General features: G+C 48.1%; 1 protein-coding gene across 1 annotated transcript in view; it reads right to left on the bottom strand.

Annotated features, from left to right (window-relative positions):
* adamts17 (ADAM metallopeptidase with thrombospondin type 1 motif, 17) overlaps positions 1-25411 on the bottom strand; it is an 821255-nt gene that overhangs the window by 156002 nt on the left and 639842 nt on the right. Inside the window, exon 19 of the mRNA XM_085968920.1 lies at positions 15259-15463. Coding sequence (XP_085825046.1) covers positions 15259-15463 — 205 coding nt within the window. The remainder of the gene's footprint in view (positions 1-15258; positions 15464-25411) is intronic.

The following is a 25411-nucleotide window of genomic DNA, read 5'->3' as shown; positions in this document are numbered from 1 at the left end:
ACTGAGACCTGGCTCAAAAAAGGGGCGGATTGGATGCTTAATATTCCTGGGTACAAGGTATTCAGGAAAGACAGGGAAGGGAAAAAGGGAGGAAGGATAGCAGTTTTGATTAAGGAAAATATTACAGTGCTAGAAAGAGAGAATGTCCTCGAGGGGCCAAAGACAGAATCTATTTGGTTGGAGTTGAGAAACAATAAAGAGCTATTACGCTACTTGGTGTATTTTATAGGCCACCAACTAGCGGGAAGGAAAGAGAGGAGCCGATTTGCAAAGAAATTACTGAGAGGTGCAAGAACTATAGAGTAGTGATAATGGAAGACTTTAACCACCCCAATATTGAATGAGGCAGTGATTGTGTTAAGGGCAGAGAGGGGGAGGAATTTCTGAAGTGTGCTCAGGAGAATTTTCTTCATCTGTATGTTTCCTGCCCAACGAGGAAGGAGGCATTGCTGGATCTAGTCCTGGGCAATAAAGTAGGTCAAGTGGAGTATCTCAGGAATAGTGATCGTAGTACCTTTTAGATTAGTTATGAGAAGGACAAGGAGCAATCTAGAATAAAAATACTTAACTGGAGGAGGGCTAATTTCAGGATTAAGGAGGGAACTGGCCCGGGTAAATTGGAGTCAAAGACTGGCAGGCAGAAATGCAATAGAGCCTTTAAAGAGATGGTTTGAGTACAAAAGCAAAATACTGGTGGATACAGATTCAATGGTGGTGGATACAGATTTAATGGTGGTGGATACAGATTCAATGGTGGTGGATACAGATTCAATGGTGGTGGATACAGATTCAATGGTGGTGGATACAGATTCAATGGTGGTGGATGCAGATTCAATGGTGGTTGATACAGATTCAATGGTGGTGGATACAGATCCAATGGTGGCGGATACAGATTCAATGGTGGTGGATACAGATCCAATGGTGGCGGATAGATTCAATGGTGGTTGATACAGATTCAATGGTGGTTGATACAGATTCAATGGTGGTGGATACAGATCCAATGGTGGCGGATACAGATTCAATGGTGGTGGATACAGATTCAATGGTGGTGGATACAGATTCAATGGTGGTGGATACAGATCCAATGGTGGTGGATACAGATTCAATGGTGGTGGATACAGATTCAATGGTGGTGGATACAGATCCAATGGTAGCTTTCAAAAGGGAATTGGATAAATACTATAAGGAGATCAAATTGCAGGGATATGGGAAAGAGTGGGGGAATGGGACTAACTGGATTGCTCTTCGACAGAGCCAGCACAGACTCGATGGGCTGTGTGACCTCCTTCTGTGCTGTACTATTCTATGATTTGATGATTTATAAAATTCCTTTAGAGTAGTAAAACAAGCTTAGACGATGCCCAGACAGCCAGTATTGGCGGGTGGGAAGAGACAGAGAGCCAGTATTAACAGGGGAGTCATAGTACAGCACAGAAAGAGGCCCTTTGGCCCATCGTGTCCGCGACGGCCATCAAGCCCTGTCTATTCGAATCCCATTTGCCAGCACTTGGTCCATAGCCTTGTATGCTATGGCGTTTCAAGTGTTCATCTAAATGCTTCTTGAATGTTGAGGAGTTGAAGAATCTTTTGTATTCCTATAGTTTAAGTCACAAAGCCCCATGACTACTTGTGTTCATTTCATTGACTTAGAAAATAGCTTTTTCGGAGCCTGTTTCAGTGTCTCTGAAGTTGGTAAGGTTTTTGCTCGGTTTCTGGCCAGCATGTATGCAGGCCTGTTTTTGTGGCGCTCTTTTTGCTGGGTGTATTTCAGGACATGGCGTTGCAAGGACACTTTTAATTCTACGAAAGACCCATAACTCATGCGTGTCCCAGACATGGGGGAGCTATGAAGGGTTTTCTCACCGGGGGATGGGTCAGTCTAAACAGGCTCTCAGTGGTGCGACTGTCTGCTTACCCCAGGTGTAGCGGTGATCATTTTTAGTCTGGTTAACCGATAATTAATTCGAGTAAATTGGAACTTTCAGTTTCAGTGCCACTCAGCAGGGAGTGAAATTCGCAAACCCACGGAAGGAAACTCTTTAGAACATTGTTTCAGAGAGAGAGGCCGAAGTTGGTTACTAACATCAGGGAGAAATCCAGGCGCGAACAGCTGTCTGTAGCTTTGGATTTTAAATGGTTAGAACGTCAAACAAAACCGGCAAAAATAAAGATGATTTTAACTCGTTGTAACACTACACAGCTTCTCAATTAATTTAATCACCTAATCTCACAGCAGAGGAGGAGGCCGTTCAGTCCAGCGTGCCTGTGCCGGCTCTTTGAAAGGGCTACCCAATTAGTCCCACGCTATCAGAAAACACTGGTGGGAGTAGTATATAGGCCCCCTAACAGTAACTATACCGTTAGACAGAATATTAATCAAGAAATAGTAGGAGCTTGCAACAAAGGTAATGCAATAATTGTGGGGGACTTTAATCTTTAGTCAGCTGTGGCTCAGTTGGCAGCACCCTCACCTCGGAGTCAGAAGGTTGTGGGTTCAAGTCCCGCTCCAGGGGCTTGAGCACATAAAGCTAGGCTGACACTCCAGTGCAGTGCTGAGGGAGTGCTGCACTGTCGGAGGTGCCGTCTTTCGGACGAGATGTTAAACCGAGGCCCTGTCTGCTCTCTCAGGTGGACATAAAAGATCCCATGGCATTATTTCGAAGAAGAGCAGGGGGAGTTATCCCCGGTGTCCTGCCCAATATTTATACCTCAACCAACATAACAAAAACAGATTATCTGGTCATTATCACATTGCTGTTTGTGGGACCTTGCTGTGCGCAAATTGGCAGCCGCGTTTCCCACATTATAACAGTGACTCCACTTCAAAAATACTTCATTGGCTGTACAGCGCTTTGAGATGTCCGGTGGTCGTGAACGGTGCTATATAAATGCAAGTCTTTCTTTCTTTTTCTTGATATAGACTGGACAAATCAAATTGGCAAAGGTAGTCTGGAGGATGAGTTGATGGAATACATTCGAGACAGTTTCCTAGAACAATACGTCATGGAACCAACCAGGGAACAGGCTATTTTAGATCTTGTACTGTGTAATGAGACAGGGTTAATTAGCAATCTCATAGTAAAGGATCCTCTGGGGCAGAGTGATCATAATATGATAGAATTTCACGTTAAGTTTGAGAGTGACTTGCTTAAGTCCAAAACTAGAGTCTTAAACTTAAATAAAGTCAATTACATAGATATGAGGGGTGAGTTGGCTAAGGTAGATTGGAAAAATAGATTAAAAGATATGGTGGTAGATAAGCAGTGGCTAGCATTTAAAGAAATATTTCATAATTCTCAACAAAAATAAATTCCATTGAGAAACAAAGGGCAGGAATTTAACTCAGGAGTCAGGTTGGAGGCGGGACTACAACTTTCGGGGTTGTAGTCCCGCCTCCATCAAGATGCGGCCAATCCACGCGATTTTAACTTGATTGACCTTGTTGAGCCCGCCCAGCGGGCTCAGCAGGCCAATTAAGGGCCACCCGGCAACATGTAATGTCACAGACTGAAATTTCATCTGTCAAGAGCTTTTGACAAATGAAATATCAGTGTTTCACAGCTGTTTGAAGCTGTCAAACACTGACAGTCTTACTTCTAACCTGAGTCCTTCTCCACAGACTCAGTTAGAAATCTCTCCTGCACAGAAAGCTGAAGACTGTCACTTTTGACAGTTCGCAGCCATGAGATGAGGGACTCCCGGAACCTAAAGGAAGGAAGGCTGAAAAGGTAAGAAAAAGTATGTAAAACTTATTTAATCACTTTAGACACACCAAACACACTTACCTTTGCACTCATGCACACATCACTCACCTGAACACCGATATCTCGACCCCTCCAAGTCCTTCAACCCGACGGCCCGCCTCTTCTAACTTGGCGTGGTTTGGAGCCGTTGGGAATCCCACGCTTCAACATCAAAAATAGGGATTAGGCTAAAAACTGCCTGTTAACTACCTGTTAACAGGCAGTTAATTGGCACTAATCCCCTTCCCGCCTCGGGTAGGTGGGTCCCAGTGTGGGGCGGGTAGCCGCCTCCTTTGAAACTGGCATGGAGGCGGGTTTGGGTGCGGGAAGGGGTCGGGACCCCTGATTTCAGGATTTTAACCCCCCACACACCTCCAATCCCGACTCCACGGCACAATGAAAATCCTGCCCAAAAACTCCATGGGAAAAGTGATCCAACCGTGGCTAATGAAAGAAGTTACGGATAGCATTAGTTTGAAAGAAGAAGCTTATAATGTTGCGAAGAATAATAGTAAGCCTGAGGATTGGGAGAGTTTCAGAAACCAGCAAAGGATGACCAAAAAATTGATAAAAAGGAAAAAAATAGAATGAGAGAAAACTGGCAAGAAATATAAAAGCCGATTGTAAGAGCTTCTACAAGAATGTAAAAAGGAAGAGTAGCAAAAGTTAACATTGGTCCCTTAGAAGCTGAGACAGGAGGAATTATTATGGGGAATAAGGAAATGGCTGAAACATTAAACAAATATTTTGTATCAGTTTCCATAGTAGAAGACATAAAAAGCATACCAAAAATGGTGGGGAACCAAGGGTCTAATGAGGGTGAGGAACTTAACGTAATTAATATAAGTACAGAAAAAGTACTAGAGAAACTAATGGGACTAATAGCCGACAAATCCCCTGGACCTGACGGCCTACATCCTAGGGTTCTAAAAGAGGTGGCTGAAGAGATAGTGGGTGCATTGGTTGTGATCTTCCAAAATTCCCTAGATTCTAGAACGGTCCCAGCAGATTGGAAGATCGCAAATGTAACCCCGTTATTCAAGAAAGGAGGGAGAGAGAAAACAGGGAACTACAGGCCAGTTAGCCTGACATCAGTCATCAGGAAAATGCTGGAATCCATTGTTAAGGAAGTGGTAACAGGGCACTTAGAAAATTATAACATGATTAGCCAGAGTCAACATGGTTTTATGAAAGGGAAATTGTGTTTGACAAATTTATTAGAGTTTTTTGAGGATGTAACTAGCAGGGTAGATAAAAGGGAACCAGTGGATGTAGTATATTTGGATTTCCAAAAGGCTTTCAATAAGGTGCCACATAAAAGGTTATTACACAAGATTAGGGCTCATAGGGTTGGGGGTAATATAGTAGCATGGATAGAGGATTGGTTAACAGACAGAAAACAGAAAGTAGGGATAAACAGATCTTTTTCAGGTTGGCAGACTTTAACTAGTGGGGTGTCGCAAGGATCAGTGTTGGGGCCTCAGTTATTTACAATCTATATTAATGACCTGGATAAAGGGGCCGAGTGTAATGTATCCAAGTTTGCTGATGATACAAAGCTAGGTGGGACAGTAAGCTGTGAGGAGAACACAGAGTCTGCAAAGGGATATAGATAGACTGAGTGAGTGGGCAGTAAGGTGGCAGATGGAGTATAATGTAGGGAAATGTGAGGTTATTCACTTTGGTAGGAAGAATAGAAAAACAGAATATTTTTTAAATGGTGAGAAACTTTCAAATGTTGGTGTTCAGAGAGATTTGGGTGTCCTCGTGCAAGAAACACAGAAAGCTAGCGTGCAGGTACAGCAAGCAATAAGGAAGGCAAATGGCATGTTGGCCTTTATTGCAAGGGGGTTGGAGTATAAGAGTGAGGAAGTCTTGCTACAATTGTACAGGGCCTTGGTGAGACCACACCTGGAGTACTGGGCACAGTTTCGGTCTCCTTATCTAAGGAAGGATATACTTGCCTTGGAGGCAGTGCAACGAAGGTTCACTAGATTAATTCCTGGGATGAGGGGGCTGTCCTATGATGAGAGATTGTGTAGAATGGGCCGATACTCTCTGGAGTTTAGAAGAATGAGAGGTGATCTCATTGAAACATACAAGATTCTGAGGGGGATTGACAGGGTAGATGCTGAGAGGTTGTTTCCCCTGGCTGGAGTGTCTCGAACCAGGGGTCGCAGTCTCAGGATAAGGGGTCGGCCATTTAAGACTGAGATGAGGAGGAATTTCTTCACTCAGAGGGTTGTGAATCTTTGGAATTCTCTGCCTCAGAGGGCTGTGAATGCTGAGTCTTTGAGGATATTCAAGGCTGAGATCGATAGATTTTTGGACTCTAGGGGAATCAATGGATATGGAGATCGGGCGGGAAAGTGGAGCTGATGTCGATGATCAGCCATGATCTTATTGAATGGCAGAGCAGGTTCGAGGGGCCGTATGGCCTACTCCTGCTCTTATTTCTTATGTTTCCCCATAGCCCTGCAAATTTTCCCCCCTCCAGTATTTATCCAGTTCTCTTTTTAAAGCTCCTATTAAATCTGCTTCCACCGCCCTTTCAGGCAGTGCAATCCAGATCCTAATAATGCGCAGCTTAAAAAAAAAATCTCCTCCTCTCGCCTCTGGTTCTTTTGCCAATTACCTAAAATTTAACGGGAAATGCAACAAATTCGCTCCTTTCACAGGGCCACCATCTGAATTATTAACCCCGCTCTTTTCACTTCTAAATGCCGACCATCCTGCTGTGTATTTCTGGCAATTTAGGTTTTTATTTCGGATTTCCAGCACTTGTGTTTTTCTTTTTATCTCAGTAACCTGTCTTGAATTAAATCCTCTCTCAATCAATCACCCTGCACTGCCTGAATGGACAGCCCTGGAATCAGCATCAGAGTGTGGCAATTGGCCAATGGAGCTTTGGAAACCCGCCAGCAGCAGCCGGGGTACGAGATGCCGTCTGGTACCGATACAGCAAACTGTCATTCAAACTCCATTTACCACCATTAAAACTTCCTTATTGATTTACTCAGAAGTTACTAAAAGGGATTAAAGATTAAATGGCAATGATAGACAAAGCAGATCTTTTTTTAATCACGTGCCTTTGCCCGAGACTGAAACAAACACTGGCACAATAAATCTCCTGGAAATGCAAACCTAGACTTCATTATTGGCTAAATTCATCGACGCTTATTGAATGCGGAAAGTTGGCCGATTGTAGAGTGGGCAGAGGGTTTGACACAGCTGCAAAGTGCATTATCATGCGGCTGCCATTACAGGTAAGGGAGGTGACAAAGAAAAGCTTGTTATTTATCAAATTAAACTGCAAAATACCAAACTGAAATGTAACTTCCTTCACATAAAGGGCTGCATGTGGACTTGGCAAGATGTGGCATTTTTTGCTCGTTTATTTTGAATATATATAGAAGAAATACAACTGTAGCACGCAGCAGATGAGTTGTTCATCGTACAAACTGGTCCAATTCTCATCCTCATCTATAAACCCCTCCACTTTATTAACCGACCCCTGCCACCCAGCACCATCTCTGTAAACCCCTCCACTGTCTCACCCCCCTCCCACCCAGTACCAGCTCTGTAAACCCCTCCACTGCCTCACCCCCCCTCCCACCCAGCACCATCTCTGTAAACCCCTCCACTGCCTCACCCCCCCCACCCAGCGCCATCTCTGTAAACCCCTCCACTGTCTCACCCCCCCCACCCAGCACCATCTCTGTAAACCCCTCCACTGTCTCACCGCCCCTCCCACCCAGCACCATCTCTGTAAACCCCTCCACTGTCTCACCCCCCTCCCACCCAGCACCATCTCTGTAAACCCCTCCACTGCCTCACCCCCCCAACCCAGCACCATCTCTGTAAACCCTTCCACTGCCTCACCCCCCCGCCCAGCACCATCTCTGTAAACCCTTCCACTGTCTCACCCCCCCCACCCAGCACCGTCTCTGTAAACCCCTCCACTGTCTCACCGCCCCCACCCAGCACCATCTCTGTAAACCCCTCCACTGCCTCACCCCCCCCCACCCAGCACCATCTCTGTAAACACCTCCACTGTCTCACCGCCCCCCCCACCCAGCACCATCTCTGTAAACCCCTCCACTGCCTCACCGCCGCCCCCCCCACCCAGCACCATCTCTGTAAACCCCTCCACTGTCTCACCCCCTCCCACCCAGCACCATCTCTGTAAACCCCTCCACTGTCCCACCCCCCCCACCCAGCACCATCTCTGTAAACCCCTCCACTGTCCCACCCCCCCACCCAGCACCATCTCTGTAAACCCCTCCACTGTCTCACCCCCCCCACCCAGCACCATCTCTGTAAACCCCTCCACTGTCTCACCGCCCCTCCCACCCAGCACCATCTCTGTAAACCCCTCCACTGTCTCACCCCCCTCCCACCCAGCACCATCTCTGTAAACCCCTCCACTGCCTCACCCCCCCAACCCAGCACCATCTCTGTAAACCCTTCCACTGCCTCACCCCCCCGCCCAGCACCATCTCTGTAAACCCCTCCACTGTCTCACCCCCCCCACCCAGCACCGTCTCTGTAAACCCCTCCACTGTCTCACCGCCCCCACCCAGCACCATCTCTGTAAACCCCTCCACTGCCTCACCCCCCCCACCCAGCACCATCTCTGTAAACACCTCCACTGTCTCACCGCCCCCCCCACCCAGCACCATCTCTGTAAACCCCTCCACTGCCTCACCGCCGCCCCCCCACCCAGCACCATCTCTGTAAACCCCTCCACTGTCTCACCCCCTCCCACCCAGCACCATCTCTGTAAACCCCTCCACTGTCCCACCCCCCCACCCAGCACCATCTCTGTAAACCCCTCCACTGTCCCACCCCCCCACCCAGCACCATCTCTGTAAACCCCTCCACTGTCTCACCCCCCCCACCCAGCACCATCTCTGTAAACCCCTCCACTGCCTCACCCCCCCACCACCCAGCACCATCTCAATAAACCCCTCCACTGCCTCACCCCCCCCACCCAGCACCATCTCTGTAAACCCCTCCACTGTCTCACCCCCCCCCCACCCAGCACCATCTCTGTAAACCCCTCCACTGCCTCACCCCCCCACCACCCAGCACCATCTCAATAAACCCCTCCACTGCCTCACCCCCCCCACCCAGCACCATCTCAATAAACCCCTCCACTGCCTCACCCCCCCCCACCCAGCACCATCTCTGTAAACCCCTCCACTGCCTCACCCCCCCCACCACCCAGCACCATCTCAATAAACCCCTCCACTGTCTCACCCCCCACCCACCCAGCACCATCTCTGTAAACCCCTCCACTGTCTCACCCCCTCCCACCCAGCACCATCTCTGCCCTCCACTGCCTCAACCCCCCCACCCAGCACCATCTCTGTAAACCCCTCCACTGCCTCACCCCCCCCACCCAGCACCATCTCTGTAAATCCCTCCACTGCCTCACCGCCGCCCCCCCACCCAGCACCATCTCAATAAACCCCTCCACTGCCTCACCCCCCCCACCACCCAGCACCATCTCAATAAACCCCTCCACTGCCTCACCCCCACCCACCCAGCACCATCTCTGTAAACCCCTCCACTGTCTCACCCCCCCACCCAGCACCATCTCTGTAAACCCCTCCACTGTCTCACCCCCCCCCCCACCCAGCACCATCTCTGTAAACCCCTCCAGTGCTACAAATCCGTCCCCAAAATTCTCCGTTGATCTGATTCCAGCTGATGGTGTGTCCCCCTCCCCCCCTCCGTCCAACCAATGGAGGCCATTCCTTCAGCTGCCTAGGTCCCATGCTAAACCCCTCCCTTCTCCACCACCTCCCTTTCTTCCTCCAAGACCCTCCTTAAACCCTTGTCTTTGACCAAGCCCTCCTAATCTCTCCTTGGTTGGCTCGGCATCCATTTTGTTCCTGAAGTGAAGAGCCTTGGGACGTATTTCAACGTTAAAGGCGCTATGTAAATGCAAATTGCAGCGGTAATGAGCAATGCGCATCCTTCTATCCGGCCACAGCCAGAGCTGCCTTTATATGGTTCTGTGTTCAGCAGCACCTGTAGCGCAGGTCTAGTGTGGTTTTTAAACGGGGGGTGAAGAGGGCTGGTTCTTCACTGGCTCTTTCCGCTGCCGCCGATTTGAACGGGGCAGCAGCACATTCCGGAGGGGCATCATTCGAGGTCTTTATGTGAGTCTGTGCTGGCCACGATTCTTCGCTTTAACAAAAATTACCCCTATTATGTCATCATGCAAAAATGCATTTATTCCTTTCACACCGCCGTGTCCCACGCATCCGAAGTAAACGTTCTGCAAATGCGTTCAGTCCCAAACGTCACGGCCAGCCTGAGCACTCACTTCTACTCCGCCACAAGGCCACAGTGAGACCAGCGATTCAAATGTTAACATGGGAGAACAACCACTGTCTCAACACCCGGCCGATAATATAAAAGGCTAAACAACTTGTTCATAGAAAGTGTGCTACAGTTTCTTAGAATTACATAGAAATTTACAGCACAGAGACAGGCCATTCGGCCCAACTGGTCTATGTCGCTGTTTATGCTCCACTCGAGCCTCCTCCCACACCTCTTCATCTCACCCTACCTGCATATCCTGCTATTCCTTTCTCCCTCATGTGTTTATCTAGCTTCCCCTTATATGCATCAATGCTATTCACCTCAACTACTCCATATGGTAGTGAGTTCCATACTCTAACCACTCTCTGAATATAGAATATTCCCCTGAATTCCTGATTGGATTTATTGGTGACTATCTTGACCCCTAGTTTTAGACTCCCCCGCAAATGGAAGCATCTTCTCTGGTGAGACCACACCTGGAGTACTGTTGACAGTTTCGGTCTCCTTACCTAAGGGAGGATATACTTGCCTTAGAGGGAGTGCAATGAAGGTTCGCCAGACTGATTCCCGGGATGGGGGGACTGTCCTATGAGGAGCGATTGTGTAGACTAGGCCTATATTCCCTAGAGTTTAGAAGAATGAGGGGTGATCTCATTGAAATGTATAAAATTCTTAAGGGGCTTCACAGGGTAGATGCTGGGAGTATGTTTCTCCTGGCTGGGGAGTCTAGAACCAGGGGTCACAGTCTCAGAATAAGGGGTCGGCCATTTAGGACTGAGATGAGGAGAAATTTCTTCTCTCAAAGGGTTGTGAATCTTTGGAATTCTCTACCTCAGAGGACGTTGGATGCTTAGTCGTTGAGTATATTCAAGAGAGAGGTCAATAGATTTTTAGATACTAAGGGAACCAAGGGATTTGGGGATAGTGCGGGAAGATAGAGTTGAGGTAGAAGATCAGCCATGATCTTGTTGAATGACGGAGCAGGCTCGAAGGGCCGAATGGCCTACTCCTACTCCCATTTCTTATGTTCTTATGTAATTGTCACATTATGGACTTGAATTTACATTTACACGTGTTGCACTTTAAGCGATAGTCCAATTTTTGTGCTTTGTGTTCTTATTTAATTTGCCTCACATTCAGCATTTGGAAGAGAATATAGTAGAACCACTGACATAGTTTTGGGTCTTTTCTAACCTCTTTTTTGCAAAATTTCTAATTAATCTAAACTATTTGTTGGAAATTCAAACTGATCAGTTCCTCCTCTGAGATTTTCAAACAGACTCCTGGAATTAAACAGAATGCCCCTTTTGTATCATGTTAAAGCTATAGGGACTTTCAGGATTTTGAATATTTGACCATTCAAATTTAAAACTGGTTCCCAGTTAAACAATGCCTTGATTTTAAAATTCTCATCCTTGTTTTCAAATCCCTCCATGGCCTCACCCCTCCCTATCTCTGTAATCTCCTCCAGCCCCACAACCCCCCGAGATATCTGCGCTCCTCTAATTCTGCCCTCTTGAGCATCCCTGATTATAATCGCTCAACCATTGGTGGCCGTGCCTTCTGTTGCCTGGGCCCTAAGCTCTGGAATTCCCTCCCTAAACCTCTCCGCCTCTCTACCGTTCTCTCCTTCTTTAAGACGCTCCTTAAAATCTACCTCTTTGTCCAAGCTTTTGGTCACCTGCCCTAATATCTCCTTAAGTGACTCGGTGTCAAATTTTGTCTGATAACGCTCCTTGGGATGTTTCACTATGTTAAAGGCGCTATATAAAGGCAAGTTGTTGTTGATCAGTCATATACAAACTGAACTGATCACATGATATTCTTTAAGTTTGAATTATTCCTCTCGCCAGCCTGATTTGCATTTGAATAAGTTGGTCACAGTAATCTGAGCTGCTGTTAATTTGTAAACACCGTGGGTCAACTTAAAGGAACAGGCACCAAAATAGAACTAAACAAAAATACCTCAGTTTTGGCTTTGTGATCTATCTTACTGTTTTTGAGCACAAATCTCACTCCTGACAATTGATCTAAAAATCATATTGATCGTGGCCGCCGGATTCGGCTGAACAGATTCTACTGTTGTTCCTCTCTGGAGCTGTAGGTCCGAGGTTGACAGCTGCAAGATTCTACTTAAAAAACCAAATACAGCGGAAGCTGGAAATCTGAAATAAAAACAGAAAATGCTCAGCGGGTCAGGCCGCATCTGCGGAGAGAGAAACAGAGTTAACGTTTCAGGCCGATGGCCTTACATCGGAACTGGAAAAAGTTAGAGATTAACAGGATTTAAGCAAGTGCAGGGGCGGGGAAATGAGGAGGAAAGAACAAAAGGGGAGGTCTGTGATTGGATGGAAGGCAGGAGAGAAAAGAAACAAACGAAAATCCCGTTGGATAGAAAAGCAGAACTTCTTCCAGGTGGACATTCCTGGGAGAGAAGTGGCCGTGAATGAAACACTAAAACAAAGAAAAATACTGCGGATGCTGGAAATCTGAACTAAAAACAGAAAATGCTGAAAATACTCAGCAGGTCAGGTAGCACCTGTGGAGAGAGGAACAGAGTCAACGGGCGTGATCTTGCCATCCCTGGGGAGGTGGATGTGGAGGCGGGACATCTGGGAAAATTCAGAATCTGGGGGCGGGTTCCCATCCCGCCCCCAATCCGCCTCCGTGCCATCTTGCCAGGAGGCGAGTAGCCGACCCGCGCCGGGTCCCGTCTCCTGGAGGTGGGAAGGGGATTACAGCCACTTACCTACATGTTAACAGGTAGTTAGTTAACAGGCAGATAAGAGGATTATCCCCATTTTACCCACACAAGTGTGGGCTTCCCGAAGGCTGCGAACCCCCCCGCCCCCCAGGGTCGCCGAGGCGAGTGGGGGTTGGAGGGGTGCAAAAGTGCGCTGTGAAGGTAAGTGATGAGTGCAAATGTGGAGAGGTCAGTATGTGAGGTAACTGGAAAGTGTTAGAAAAAGTTTACTTACCTTTGTTTCTTCCTGCAGGCTTCAATCGTTGGGGATGCGGAGACTCTCGCATCTCACCAGCAGAGATGACAGATGGTTGCTGCATTCTCCAATGCAACAACCATCTAATTTCTGCTAAAGAATGAGGTTTGATGAGTCTTGAATTCAAGAACTCATCAAACAACATAGAATGTCAGTGTTTGACAGCTTCACAGAGCTGTCAAACGATGACAATTCATCTGTCAAAAATTTTTGACAGATGAAATGTCATACGTTGACGTTCTCTGTAACCGGCTTCCTCTTAATTGGCCTGCTAAGCCCAATGGGCGGGCTTAACAAGGTCAATCAAGGGAAAATAGCGTGGGTTGGCCAGAATTCAATGGAGGCGGGACTAAAACCCGACAAGTGGGAGTCCCGCCTCCAAAAGCTCCCCATTGGCAAAATCCAGCCCAACGTTTCAGGTCGATGACCCTTCGTCAGAACTGGAAATTAGAGCTATTTACCCTGAGGTTTAGATAGACAGTACATTTTGATGAATTTCAAATCTTTGATCCATACAGTAGATTATATAAGGAAGCAGAGGACATTGCAGAGATGTCTCATGTAAGGTTTTTGCGAACAAGAGAGACATGAAAACACGTGCAATTCAAACCCTACAGAGACAATCACAGAGCCTCCTTCTGTGCTGTATGATTCTATGAATATCTTCTTTCACATTTCTCCATTTTTGCCTCCAACCCCTCAGGAGATGGACAGGGCGATATGATTGGCAGTCACCAACGCTTTCCTGTGACTGGATAATAGGAAGTTTGTTTCTTCAGAGTGTGACTGGTCCAGTCACTCCCAGAGAGGGAGTGCTCCTATCTCAGCCCAACTAGTATCTCGCAAAAGCTCAAGAATTTTAATAAACGGCAAATTGTGTGAATCTGAAATAAAAGCAGAAATTGCTCAGCAGGATGATCAGCATCTGAGAGTAACAGAGAAGTAAACATCTCCTCAGAACTGATGACTAACAGATCTACAAATCTCACTCAATAAGGGCAGCGAAGTTTGAGTCATTTTTAGAGTTCCCTAAACTCTGACATTTCATGACACCAGTAATGATTACAAGTCTCCAACTCCACAAGAGCAGCTCCCTCAACTCTGCTTTCATGGAGCAAAGGTGAGCTTCTGCTTAAATTCACCGTTGAGGTGATGGGTCAGTTCCCCAATCAAGAGCTCCCGGCATGGAGCCTTGTTCACAGGGAGTGCTGGTTGTATATCGATGGCCCACATGAGCTGACATTTCAACCATTAACATAAACAGGCAGAAAATCAGGCCTCTGATTTCCCGACCAGTGCTCCCTGGGAATGCTGGGGGTGCTGATTGGGGGTATCAACCCTATAGGATTGTAACATGACTAAAATATGGGGAATCAGCTCTATAGAACTGTAGTGACTAAAATATGGGGGAATCATTCCTATAAGTAAGAAAGAAAGACTTGCATTTATATAGCTCCTTTCAGGACCTCAGGACGTCCCAAAGTGCTTTACAGGCAATGAAGTGCTTTTGAAGTGTATTCACTATTGTGATGTAGGAAACGCAGCAGCCAATTTGCACACAGCAAGATCCCACAAACAGTAATATAATAATGACCGGATAAACTTTTTTTTAGTTGAGGGATAAATATTGGCCAGGACACCGGAGATAACTCCCCTGCTCTTCTTCAAAATAGTGCCATGGGATCTTGTACATTCACCTGAGAGAGCAGACGGGGCCTCGGTTTAACGTCTCATCCGAAAGACGGCACCTCCGACAGTGCAGCACTCCCTCAGCACTGCTCTGGAGTGTCAGCCTAGATTTTTTATGCTCAAGTCTCTGGAGTGGAACTTGAACCCACAACCTCCTGACTCAGAGCCAATAGTACAATAATGTGATTAAAATATGGGGAATGAGCCCTGTGGTGCTGTGACAGTACTAAATATGCATTATTGCTTTAACTCTGCAAATTAACTAACAGTATAGTAAGAACTGAACAAATCTCACAATTCAAATATGGTCTCTGGGACCCTGGCAATGAGTGCAGTTCTTTAGATGATTGAGAAAGAACTAATTTATCGACAGGCAGAATGTTGGTGATGGGGGTGACAGACCAGATTCATCATTACCGAGCTCAGATTTCCAAGTATGAGCTTGCCTGCCCATGACTGGGGGTTTTGTTTAGTCATTGAGGAGCACGTACCTTTGACCAGTCCGAGGCCTCCCACAGTGTTAGACAGTCACGCCCCTCACAGCCCTGTACCACCGACGGCTTTGGACCAAGGCAGTAGAGACTTCTGGTGTTGAAATACGTGCCGTTTTGCAGCTGATAGACACAGGTCAAATTCCGAAACTGAGTGCCTTTTCCACAGGTGCTGGAGCATGGAGTCCAATCACCTCCCACCCAGCTGGGTAAAAAGAAAATCACATCTGTATCTCAACCATTGCCAAAAAATAGAAATCATTTTTATACATTCAAAAGTAGAAGCAATGAGCAAAAATAGAGCTGATAAAGGATATTTCTACTGTTGCTTCCATCCTGCTTTTAGAGTGTTTCTTATTTACAATGTGAGGTAAGAAAACTACTAGGCACTCGGTCTGAGTATTAAACAAGGCTTTAATCAACTGTTTCTCAACATGGAGATCGAGTTGTGTCCTTCACTAGTTCCTGTTAAAGAATGTCCTGAGCAAGCTGGGCCCATGCCCGAGTATTTATACTCTCCCTGGGCAGCGCCACCAGCAGGCTGCCCAGTATCATTTCATAAGTCATTTCCACATGAATGACAAGATTCCTGTCACAATGTGTTGCAGTAAAAAGCCAGGATAGGATGGGCCAAATGGCCTCCTCCCAGGCTGTAAACTTCTTTTAGTTCTAAGGTATTGGAAGTACAATTTCAAAATTTGTGGATGACTCCAAATTGGGGTATTGTTAATACTGAGAAAGACAGTGACAAAATACCAAAAAGACATTAATAAATTTGCAGAATGGGCATGTAATTGGCAAATGAATAACTGCGAGGTGGTGCATTTTGATAAGAAGAATAAGGAGGCTACCTACTCCTTGGAAAATAAGAATCTAAATGGGACAGAGGAGCAAAGGGATCTGGGAGTACAGATACACCAATCACTAAAAGTAGTGACACATGTTAATGAGGCCATAAAATAGCAAACCAAACGCTGGGGTTTATTTCTAGAGGGATAGAATTGAAAAGCAGAGAAGTTCTGCTCAACTTGTATCGAACCTTAGATAGACCACACTCGGAGCACTGCGCACTGTTCTGGTCTCCATTTTATAGAAAGGATATAGTGACACCGGAGAAAGTGCAAAAATAATTACAAGTATGATACCAGAACTGAGAGGTTATAACTATCCGGAAAGACTGAAGAGGCTGGGGGAGGGGTAATCTGATAGAAGTCTATAAGATTATGAAATGGTTTGATAGGGTAGGCATAGAGCAGATGTTTCCACTTGTGCAGGAGTCCAAAACTAGGGGCCATAATTATAAGATAGACACTAATAAAATCAATAGGAAATTCAGGAGAAACTTCTTTACCCAGAGAGTGGTGAGAATGTGGAACTCGCCACCACAGGGAGTGGTTGAGTCGAATAGCAGAGATACATTTAAGGGAAAGCTAGATAAACACATGAGGGAGGAAGGAATAGAAGGATATGCAGTAAAAACAGAAAATGCTGGAGATACTCAGCAGGTCAGGCAGCATCTGTGAAGAGAGAAACAGAGTTAACGTTTCAGATCGATGACCTTTTGTCAGAAGGATATGCAGATTGGGTGAGATGAAGAGGGGTGGGAGGAGGCTCATGTGGAGCATAAACACCGGCACAGACCAGTTGGGCCGAATGGCCTGTTTCTGTGCTGTTCATTCTATGTAAGGTATCTATTTGGTATAAATTGATGAGGGCAGTACAGATAGATCAGTCAGTTGGACAGTCTATACTGGAATTTTGCACCAAATTGATGTCGAAGCAGATGTAAATTCTGCTTCAAACTGAGTGTTTCAGACACCAAGTCATTTCAACTGTGCACGTCATGCAGATCCCTCATTGTCATGCTTGGGAACTTATTCCAAACGAAATACTCATCCCTTCAACAAAAATATTCAGAAAAAAGCAAATAAAATGACTTCGAATTTCTTGCAACCAATATTTATGAGAAACTGTGAGATTTCCAGCCATTGTTTTCACTTTGTGTGGGTTCTGGGAGAGGAAGAGAAGAGTCTGGGATCACTGTGCTGCAGAGATTGATGGCGGAGGAGGAGGGGGAGGAAGAGCAGGAGGAGGTGGAGGATGAGGAGAAAGAGGCGGTGGAACAGGAGGAGGAGGAGCAGGAGGAGGAGGAGGGGGAGGAGAAGGAGGACAAAGATAAGGTGGGGGGAGGGGGAGTTGGAGGAAGAGGAGGAGTTGAGGAAGAGGAGGTGGAGGAGGAACTGGAGGAAGAGGAGGTGGAGGGGGAGGAGGTAGAGGAGGAGAAAGCAGAGGAGGTGGAGAAGAGAGAGGGAGTGGGAGGGAGGAGGAGGAGAAAGAGTGCTTAAGGGGCTAGAAGAGGTTCAAAGGTTCTCTTCAGGAGCCGCAATGACTCATTGAAGAGAAAAGGGGTCTTAAGAGAGGGGGTGGAGCCAACAATGAGGGGGAGGAGCCCATGATGAGGGGGAGGGACCCACGGTGAGGGTGAGGGGCCCACCGTGAGGGGGAGGGGCCACGGTGAGGGGAGGGGCCCACGGTGAGGGCGAGGGGCCCACCATGAGGGGGGGGAGGGGCCATGGTGAGGGGAGGGGCCCACGGTGAGGGGAGGGGCCCACCGTGAGGGGGAGGGGCCCACAGTGAGGGTGAGGGGCCACGGTGAGGGGAGGGGCCACAGCGAGGGGGCGGGGCCACGGTGAGGGGGAGAAGAACACAATGTGTCCTCTCCAAGGTGGTGGCAAAGGAACAGGTGAAGGCAGAGAAGTGGGGTGGCTTGCCAGTCGGCCTGTTTCCTGCCTACCCACCATAATGCATCGGGCAGGAAAGGGGGGGCCCAGTTGCTGTCCTGACAGGGGCAGGGACATGAAAATTGAGGTTAGAGTAGGGACGCGACAGTAGGCCTCATCGCCCCAATTTCCCACTGTTTCGGTCAATCTCCCACTTGTCTTGGGGCAGGAGAGTGGATAAAAAACCAAGTCCAGGTATCATTGGCCATTTCTGGCCTCCAAGGGGAAGACCACAGATTGGAATCCCGGCCCATTGTAGATTTTACAATTAAACGGATGACTATTCTGCTGCAGAGCTGGAAAGCTGTGTCCTTCAACAAATACCAGTGTCAAACTCTCAGCACGAATCCAGCAAAGACATCATTAAGCGAAAGTGCCATTTAATTACTTTAATTCACCGAGTGACATTTCTGACACTGAGTCACTCGAACTCACATTAATCGGCACTTGTTTACTGAGTAGTTTTGGGGGCAGTGCTGCTATTACAGAGAGCACCACCATCAGGATCTCTTCAATTTAACAGTCCTTTATTTAGTTGATTCTTCTTTGAAGAGTAATATGTAGATTAAAAAACTGTGGAACAAAAACCGTCCAGCCAGCCCAAAGTCTTGCACTCTGCCCCGTCATAGATTCTATTCTGTTTAATCTCCCGAGGGACCCTTCTGGATAAATACGCCTCACCCCCAAAAATAAATGACGGGCAATTCCAGAACCTCACTGGATGATCGTCTCTCTGCCGCCCCTTCAGGTATCTGAGGAAGAGGCAGACAGCGGCCTGGGGCAGCTGGGTGGGGCGGGGCGATCTCAAGGCTTTGCCAACTGTGGGAGACACCCTCATGACTCAGCAGTAGTGGTATTTCACAGAATCGTAGAATACCACACAGGAGGCGGCCATTCGGCCCATCGCGCCTGTGCCTTTCGGACCGCCGTTTCCCCGCACCCTGCTTCAGTCCCGGCTGCCGCTGGCGGGACTGGTCGTCGGCACACTGATTACCAATAATTACCTCGTTGAGGTAGATTTTCCGGGGCCGTTGCGACTTTGGGGCTTTCCCCACATGAAACCCGCCTGCGGGGAACCCCGCTGCTGAGAGCTGGCGTGAAGCTTGCCGGCTTGCTAGCTGTCAGCTGCAGGTCAATGGAGAAGCTGCGATTTAAAGGGACAGCACTTGTATGTTGAAGGACCTTGTTGCTGAAGGCTTGGGGCTACTTCTTCAAGGCTTAGGCACAGCTGTGGAAGGTTGGAGCCTCACACACTTCTCCAATGCGATCTCCTGGGAATCCCCTCTCGCCACCCTCACTCAGCGCTTCCTCAGCAGAGGCATCTACGAGAAGCATGGGAGGCCTTTTTTTCCTTCCCTTCTTGCCATTAGAGGATCTCCAGCAGCAGAGGCGGCAGCAGCAGAACCAGGAACAGCAGGATGAGCACCAGGAGCGCCAGGCTGCTGCTCACTCACCTGAAGCTGCACAGGCCAGAAGGGGCCAGTGCTTGGAAGTGGCTTGAGAGCACCTTGCTGCGCTTTAGGGGGCCATGGGGACCCGTTTCTGCACTGGCAGTCCTACTCAGAAGGACTTCCATGAAGATCTGGTTTCTCTGTTCAACAGATGGCCAACGCTCCTCAAGAGATGTCATTCTCTTATGAGCACTCACCATGTTTTCCGTACCCTGGCGACTTATCTCCTCCATGGAGGTTGCCAACCTTTCCATGGTGATGCTTTCATGCGCCAATGACTCCACAAAGGCTGTGCTCATGGTTGCTATGGACTCCTCCATTCGCTCCACACTCGCAGTGACCCTAGAGACAAAACCTGCCAGAGACTCCTGCATCTGTGCATGGAGATCCATCACCTCTGCTCTTGCGGATAGACCCAGAGGCAGAGGGTCGACATGCAGCGCAGCTGAGCGGAGCTGGCAGAGTCCTGCGCCCTCCGACGAGGACTCTCCACTGCTGTCCCTGTCTCCAGAATCTGCTGAGGCTCACTTGTGAGCTGTGAAACACCAGGTGACAACACTACTCTATGTCCCGAAGGTCCCCCCGAGGTGTGAGTGTCTGCGCTGGTGCTGGGTGCGCTTACTTCTGCTGACGCTGCGCCCTCAGAGGTTGGAGCTTCCTCTGAGGAGTCTGGCTGCACAGCCTCTTCCTCCTCCACAGTGAGGACGGGGGCTCTGAATGGTACTGTAGGGGAGTTAAGGAAGGAGTTAGAGATGTAATGCCAAGGTTCTTCTGGTGACTCCCAGCGAGTTGGCATCTGTTGACACCTGCATCCATGCAGCATTGGTCTCAGTGGGAGGCCTCTTCCCCCCTGACCTAGGGAAGAGGACCTCCCTGTGGGCCCTAACCCCATCCAATAATGCCTGCAGTGAAGCCTCGTTGAATTTGAAGGCAGCTCGGGGTCTGGCACTGGCCACAGCTGCTGCAGGCTCCTCTGCCATCCTGTATGATTCGTTTGGATGTCTTCAGAGGATGCAGTGCTTGCTGTGGACCTTGAAAGCACCACGAATGACGACATCATACTGTGGGGATTTCTGACTCGAATTGGACAATTAGCAAGGCTTCCCACATGCTGGGAATTAATTGACCACTTGAGGGAAAATTGCATGGAGCTGGCTGACACTCTTTTATGTGTGTCAGAAACCCCACATTCGGGGAAACCCGACCATTTCCCACACAAGCCGAAAATCGGGGCATTTGTATTTCCTTTCTACCCTGATGTGGGGGTTCCTGACTGGTGTTAATAGCCAACAGGGCAGCAAGGGGAAGCCCTGGCCACCTGCAGTCATTTGCCCATTCCACCTGCTCATTCAAACACTTGTTCATTGTTGCAAATTACACGGAATTTACAACAATAAAACAGGCCATTCGGCTCAACTGGTCGGTGCTGGTGTTTATGCTCCACACGAGCCTCCTCCCACCTTACTTCATTCTCATCCCATCACCCTCTATTCTACGTCTCGATTTAAGTAGTTGAGATCTACAGTGAACAGTATGGAGGCCTCACAGTCCCCGTACTGTAAGGGCATTCAGCAAATAAGGATCTGAACTGCAAAAGACCACGGTGAATTGACCAGAATACATCATTCTAGTGGTTTTAGTGAGGCCACGCTGCACACAGCACGGCATCACAACTGGTCAGAACTTCTCCCGAGGAATTGGAAGTTGAGCACCAAATACTCTCAGGCCCACCAGTCTGACTCGATGGACCTCGGGCGGGAATCGCTCCCTGAGAGCGACACGATGAACCGGCCCGATAGTTTTTTATGGACTTTTTCTTGTTACTTTTGGCACCTGCCAATCTAATGGCAGCTGGTCGCAGTTTTCCCATCGTCAATTTTGTGAAGTACTCCATACCCTTAGTAAATAGCGAGGATATGGGGGTGATTGTAGATGAGGCAGTCGGATTACGATAGAACACAGGTTATGATAGAGTATGGGATATAGGGCTGATTCTGCAATCCACAGAGTAGATCTTGACTTTATGCAATAATGTAAACGGGTGATAGCGAGTCGGCAGCCCATTAACTCCAATAGAAATATAAATGGGGAGGGAAGTAAAACAGGCTGCCGATTCACGATCACCCATTTTACACGATCGCACAAAGTCAAGGTCTACCCCCATGACCTTCCATCCTATGGATGGCTGGATTCTGAAAGCTCATGGGCACACACTTGTGAGGCGCTACCCTCCACCAGTGGCAGGTGTGGGTGCCACATGAGTAGGTGGTTGGCACTTGTGCCAGCAGCAGCTCTCTGGCATCATGCAGCCCTGAACCGTGACATTAGGTGTTGTCTCAGAAAGCGATAAGCCCATGGCGATTCCAGCTCACTAATCAGCTGGGTCTGAAGCAGGTCTATCAGATTTAATCAAAGGCGCAAGTGAAGGGGTTTTTACACTCCTACTGGTAGTCAGTTCACTGCATCAGCAGTAGGCCAGACAGTGCACAAACACGGCACCCAAACACATCAAACACATACACCTTGAACATCAAACACATACACCTCGACCATCAAACACACACACCTCGACCATCAAACACACACACCTCGACCATCAAACACACACACCTCGACCATCAAACACAAACACATCGACCATCAAACACACACACCTCGAACATCAAACACACACACCTCGAACATCAAACACAAACACCTCGACCATCAAACACACACCTCAACCATCAAACACAAACACCCACACCTCGACCATCAAACACAAACACCTCGACCATCAAACACAAACACCTTGACCATCAAACACACACACCTCAACCATGAAACACAAACACCTCAACCATCAAACACACACAACTCGACCATCAAACACATACACCTCGACCATCAAACACAAACACCTTGACCATCAAACACACACACTTCGAACATCAAATACAAACCCCTCGACCATCAAACAAACACCTCGACCATCAAACACACACACCTCGACCATCAAACACATACACCTTGAACATCAAACACAAACACCTCGAACATCAAACACAAACACCTCGAACATCAAACACACACACCTCGAACATCAAACACACACACCTCGACCATCAAACACACACACCTCGACCATCAAACACACACACCTCGAACATCAAACACAAACACCTCGACCATCAAACACACACACCTCGATCATCAAACATACACACCTCGACCATCAAACACATACACCTCGACCATCAAACACAAACACCTCGAACATCAAACACACACACCTCGACCATCAAACACACACACCTCGACCATCAAACACACACACCTCGATCATCAAACATACACACCTCGACCATCAAACACATACACCTCGACCATCAAACACAAACACCTCGAACATCAAACACACACACCTCGACCATCAAACACACACACCTCGAACATCAAAAACACACACCTCGAACATCAAACACACACACCTCGAACATCAAACACCCCGACCATTAAACACACACCGCGACCATCAAACACATACACCTCGACCATCAAACACAAACACCTCGAACATCAAACACACACACCTCGACCATCAAACACACACACCTCGAACATCAAAAACACACACCTCGAACATCAAACACACACACCTCGAACATCAAACACCCCGACCATTAAACACACACCGCGACCATCAAACACATACACCTCGACCATCAAACACACACACCTCGACCATCAAACACATACACCTTGAACATCAAACACAAACACCTCGAACATCAAACACAAACACCTCGAACATCAAACACACACACCTCGAACATCAAACACACACACCTCGACCATCAAACACACACACCTCGACCATCAAACACACACACCTCGAACATCAAACACAAACACCTCGACCATCAAACACACACACCTCGATCATCAAACATACACACCTCGACCATCAAACACATACACCTCGACCATCAAACACAAACACCTCGAACATCAAACACACACACCTCGACCATCAAACACAAACACCTCGACCATCAAACACACACACCTCGATCATCAAACATACACACCTCGACCATCAAACACATACACCTCGACCATCAAACACAAACACCTCGAACATCAAACACACACACCTCGACCATCAAACACACACACCTCGACCATCAAACACACACACCTCGATCATCAAACATACACACCTCGACCATCAAACACATACACCTCGACCATCAAACACAAACACCTCGAACATCAAACACACACACCTCGACCATCAAACACACACACCTCGAACATCAAAAACACACACCTCGAACATCAAACACACACACCTCGAACATCAAACACAAACACCCCGACCATTAAACACACACCACGACCATCAAACACATACACCTCGACCATCAAACACACACACCTCGACCATCAAACACACACACCTCGACCATCAAACACACACACCTCGAACATCAAACACAAACACCCCGACCATTAAACACACACCGCGACCATCAAACACATACACCTCGACCATCAAACACACACACCTCGACCATCAAACACACACACCTCGACCATCAAACACACACACCTCGAACATCAAACACACACACCTCGAACACTCCACATCTGAATAAAATTAATTCATTTTTAATATATCACCCAATCTGTCATGTTTTCATTAAATTGGCAACAGAACATCAGTGTTCTAAAAGCTAATCAACGTGCTTGTCTTCTGTGGGTGCCTGGCAGGTCCCTGTGGTATAAAAGTCTAGGCCGTGCTGTGTTTGACTGTCCATGCTAGTCTTCATAGATAAGGTGGAAAAGAAAGAACCTGCATTTATATAGTGCCTTAGGATGTCCCAATAAAGTACTTTACATCCAATGAAGTACTTTTGAAGTGTAGTCACTATTGTAATGTAGGATATACAGGAGCCAAATGCAGAAATTTTTGGGGGGCTACTTTTTATCCTTAATGTTAAGTTTAGTTTTAAAGCTTCTCAAGTTCAGTATTCTGTGGCTACGGTGGCACAAGACAGAAGCAAGCAAAGCACAGCGGTCAGCAGGCACCAGAGCGCTCAAGGACTGAGGAGAACTGGGCCAGCTCGCTTCAGGTCAGCAGGAATACAGTTGCAGCGATTTACCGACTACAGCATGAACAGCTGCTGCCAACTGGGAACACACGGAGGCACTGCCCGTCATCGCCAAGGTCACTGCTGCCCTCAACTGCTGTGCCTGCAGCTTAGTTGTGGCACAGCAACGTCAGCGAATGTGCGGCTCACACATGCGTCAAACAGGGGATTGGGGGGGGAAAGGGTACATGGTTCTGTTGGATAGTCCTTGCCAGGTATCTCACATCTGTTCCCACAGTCTGCAGTTACTGTACATGCATTCTTCACACTGCTGTCTTGTGCACAGAGTACCCCTGAGTGTCAGCAGGTACCCCAGAGTGTCAGCAGGTACCCCTGAGTGTCAGCAGGTACCCCTGAGTGCCAGCGGGTACCCCATAGTGCCAGCGGGTACCCCAGAGTGCCAGCGGGTACCCCAGAGTGCCAGCGGGTACCCCAGAGTGCCAGCGGGTACCCCATAGTGCCAGCGGGTACCCCATAGTGCCAGCGGGTACCCCATAGTGCCAGCGGGTACCCCATAGTGCCAGCGGGTACCCCTGAGTGTCAGCAGGTACCCCATAGTGCCAGCGGGTACCCCATAGTGCCAGCGGGTACCCCAGACTGCCAGCGGGTACCCCAGAGTGCCAGCGGGTACCCCATAGTGCCAGCGGGTACCCCATAGTGTCAGCAGGTACCCCATAGTGCCAGCGGGTACCCCATAGTGCCAGCGGGTACCCCTGAGTGTCAGCAGGTACCCCATAGTGCCAGCGGGTACCCCATAGTGCCAGCGGGTACCCCATAGTGCCAGCGG

The sequence above is a fragment of the Somniosus microcephalus genome, chromosome 27 (genome assembly GCF_052327205.1).
Source record: "Somniosus microcephalus isolate GS21.2 chromosome 27, FLI_Smic_1.0, whole genome shotgun sequence".
In the NCBI taxonomy this organism is placed as follows: domain Eukaryota; kingdom Metazoa; phylum Chordata; class Chondrichthyes; order Squaliformes; family Somniosidae; genus Somniosus; species Somniosus microcephalus.
The sequence above is the reverse complement of the archived record's forward strand: the minus strand, read 5'-3'. Positions and strand labels throughout refer to the sequence as shown.